Source organism: Cyprinodon variegatus, unplaced genomic scaffold, assembly GCF_000732505.1.
Source record: "Cyprinodon variegatus isolate N-32 unplaced genomic scaffold, C_variegatus-1.0 Scaffold513, whole genome shotgun sequence".
In the NCBI taxonomy this organism is placed as follows: domain Eukaryota; kingdom Metazoa; phylum Chordata; class Actinopteri; order Cyprinodontiformes; family Cyprinodontidae; genus Cyprinodon; species Cyprinodon variegatus.
Window position 1 is genome coordinate 419,451 of NW_015150966.1, and position 3,575 is coordinate 423,025.

The 3,575-nt window shown below is 38.7% G+C and overlaps 1 protein-coding gene across 1 annotated transcript in view; it reads left to right on the forward strand.

Moving 5' to 3' along the window:
* Positions 1 to 2,501, forward strand: part of olfml1 (olfactomedin like 1) — a 12,242-nt gene extending 9,741 nt beyond the window's left edge. Inside the window, exons 7-8 of the mRNA XM_015390788.1 lie at positions 1,450 to 1,609; positions 1,766 to 2,501. Coding sequence (XP_015246274.1) covers positions 1,450 to 1,609; positions 1,766 to 1,922 — 317 coding nt within the window. The 3' untranslated portion in view covers positions 1,923 to 2,501. The remainder of the gene's footprint in view (positions 1 to 1,449; positions 1,610 to 1,765) is intronic.
* Positions 2,502 to 3,575: the final 1,074 nt, after the last annotated feature.

Genomic DNA, 3,575 nt, shown 5'->3' on the forward strand with positions numbered 1-3,575 from the left:
ACGTGACATCAGGAAAACTACGAAACTTTAAACTAGCTCCCTCTGTCAAGCCAAAAACAGCAACAGGGCATGCTCAGTGGATAAGAGCCGGGACTACGCAACTTTAAACTGGCTCTCCCCGCCAAGTCAAAAACAGAAACGGGGCGCGCTGAGCGGACAAGAGCCAGGACATGATCAGGAAATACCAAGACAACAATCCTCTCTAACCACTGGCCTCCAAGAAGGAGCACATGAACCGTGGAAATCAGCCATGATCTCTGACGAAAACATGAACTCAAACGAACAATCAAACAAACAAAGAAACATAGTCAATGATCTGGCCCGGATAGCTGGGCTAAGCCGTATATAAAGCAGCAGGAGCAGGTGGATAAGACGAATGATAATTAGTAACCTGAGAGGGTTAGGCAGGTGAGTGAAGTGAGCAATTATGTAAGCTATGAGGGCAGTGAAAATGACAGAGGACTCAAAAACCTCAGAGCTCCGGACACACAGTGCTGGGATGAAATGTCTATAATGGAGGGAAGAGGAGCCTGTCCAAGGGTATTTGCAATAAAACAGTTGATCTACAGAAGGTTTGACTGGGTTTCAAGAACATCACTTAAAAGTTGGTGAATATGGAGGAGAAGAAGATGAAATTAAAAAGAAAAATAACAATTTCAAATTTTAATATCACATTTAGAAATTACATTTGCATGATTAAGTAACTATCCATAGCTACAACGAAAGTCTTGGCTCATGCTGGAAGAATGGTCCTGGGAAAGTAGCGAGACAGTACACACCTGCTTAGATAGGGCTTGTTGATAATGGATTAAAATCTTGCATTCGACCTTCTCAAAAAAAAGTATTGAGGGAGCTTCCAGTGGCTTAGCAGCAGCCATGAGTCCCAAAGGATTATGAGAGTCCCTGTGAAGAGCAGTAAGAAAAAATCCTTCCGGAAATACACAAACACCTGGTGACCAGCTCCACCAGATGCCTCACGGCTCTGCTTGCCAATAGGTTTCTCCACCAAGTTCTTCTGCAAGTCATGCTTTGATGGAGTACCATGGACTATATTTAATCTTTCACATGCAAATGAAACCATGGAATCATATTCAATTTCACTGCTATTCATCCCTTCATTACAATGAATACAAAAAGACCTTTTTAAGACCTGTATGACTTAGCAAACTAATGATACCAGAAGGGAATCAAAGAATCATTTATATATGGAGTTTGTGACAGCTAAAAAAAATCAGTTTGAATCAAATAAAAAAAAAAAAAATCCAAACTTAAATGTCAGTTTTGCTTTCAAACATGTTCTGCTACTGAGAATATATGAATATATGAATTAGTTTAACTGATGGGGGGGTGTTAGAAGGAAGTGCTTGTCCTGGGTAACATTCATGCTAGAATCTCCATTGTCTGGTAGATATAAAATTGAGAGTGTTTTTTTTTTTTTTTTTTAACCAGTAAGTTTAACACTGGAATACACCTGGGACACACAGTGTAGGAGCCGTGATGCTGAGGGGGCCTTCCTGATTTGTGGGACGCTTTATGTGGTCTACAACACACGTTATGGAGGACGCTCCACCGTCCAGTGTCTCTACGACATCCATGACACCATCCACAGGTTAGTTTATAACAGGCTCTGAAATTCCAACCATGCCATTGCTATCCAAAAACTTCACATAGAAAAAAGATAAACATTCAAACAATGGACACAGATCGATTCCTTTGAAACTAATGTGGTAAAGCATTTCGTCTTTCCTGTGTTGTCTTTGCGCAGCGCCGAGAGTCCTGTGATTTTCTTCCCGAAGCGGTACACCAGCCACAGCAGCATTCATTATAACCCCGGAGACAAACAGCTGTATGCCTGGGATGACGGTTACCAAACCATGTACAAAGTGGAGACCCGCAGCAATACCCAAATAACGTCCCAGTGAAACATCACTAAGTTACGCTCTTTACGCCGCATTGAAATCCAAATCTTTACATCAACCATCCTGAAATACTACGCTCCTGACAAAGATTTTCTCAAGGCCCAATAAATATCATGCGCCTCATCAAACAACACTTTATCCTTCACTGGTAATGAATGTATGCTTCGTGGTTATTCCAAGACATTTAAAAAACAATCCGCTGGACTTTGTTTTCAAGTTTGAAGACGTTTTGCTTCCCATCCAGGAAGCATTTTTCAATTAAAAATGTCAGAAATAGCGTTGACTTTGAGGCTGTTTACAGTGGACCAAAAACAAAGCCTTGTTTTGGCTTAGAAAACATTGAACATTTCAGACAGGTTGGTAGATAGTCAATGTTTTAATCCTACAACAATTGTGTTTAACAGTACATGAAAAAGTACATGAATTTGCACCGCCCACCAACCACATATATGTTTTATTAAATGGTATACAGATTTATTGCCTTTCTCATTTTGCAGTCTCTGATATACCTTATTCTTTAAAAAACTATTTTATCTATTCCTATTTCCTGATATAAACACAAATAAATATCTCAAGAACATTAAGAACATTGTGTCCTATTTTTTTCCTCTTCAATTCAATTCATTGTATTTATATAGCGGCAGTTCACAACATATGTAATCAACCAGATCATACAATCCGACTGATTCAAAGTTTTCTATCTAAGGAAACCCAGTTGATTACATCGACCCACTGGCTGCGTTTGAATTCATGGGTTCATGGTTCTCTGAAGGTCAGATTCAAAGGCAGATTACCATATAGTGAGGTGCACAATTTGCTTAACTAAGAATTGTTGTTGAATATCAGAGATTTTGCAGATATTTTTTTTAAACATACATTGTTTAGATTTACTTATATCTTTCTACCCCTTTTATAGAATAGAATAGAAAATCCCTTAATTGTCCCACAATGGGGAAATTCTGGTGTTTACAGCAGCAAAAATATTAAAGATTAAAGGGAAAAAATGGTCACACAATTATGGACCTTAGATAGAATAACATAATAGTGAAGAGTTAAAAGATAAACAATAATATTCTTAAACTGTTTAACAGTATAGAACTGTGCACCTGGAGAATGAATAACCAACGTACAGCTATGGACATTTCTATAGTAATGGATATGTGAAAATAGCAGTAACATCAGAGATGTGCAAAATGACAGCAGCATGTTATTTAACTGACTAAGGTTTATATCATTACATTTGCTTTTATTTGTTCGCGATCCCTGTGGTTGGAACCTTTATTCCACTCTGGATTCTCATGAGTGTAGCCTTTGTTAACTTTACAATAAAAAATAAATAATAAAAAGAAACTATTTTGAAAAGTTTGGGATTTATTCTTTTCCTGCTTTGTGTGTCAACTAAAACGGTTGCTAAGCGACAGAGCATATGGTGGAGAAAACCGTGGAGGGCTAGACCTGTTTGAATTCACAGACAAAACTCTTCCGGTTTCCTTATTTTCACAGACTTCAAATGACCCAGTCCAGGTAGACCGCATCCTTGGAGGATGCAGCCCATTAATTTGAACGCACCCATTGACTGGAGGGGCAATCCCTCACACCAAGCATGCTTGTAGCGACAGTGGGGAGGAAAGAGTCCCTTTTAACAGGAAGAAACCT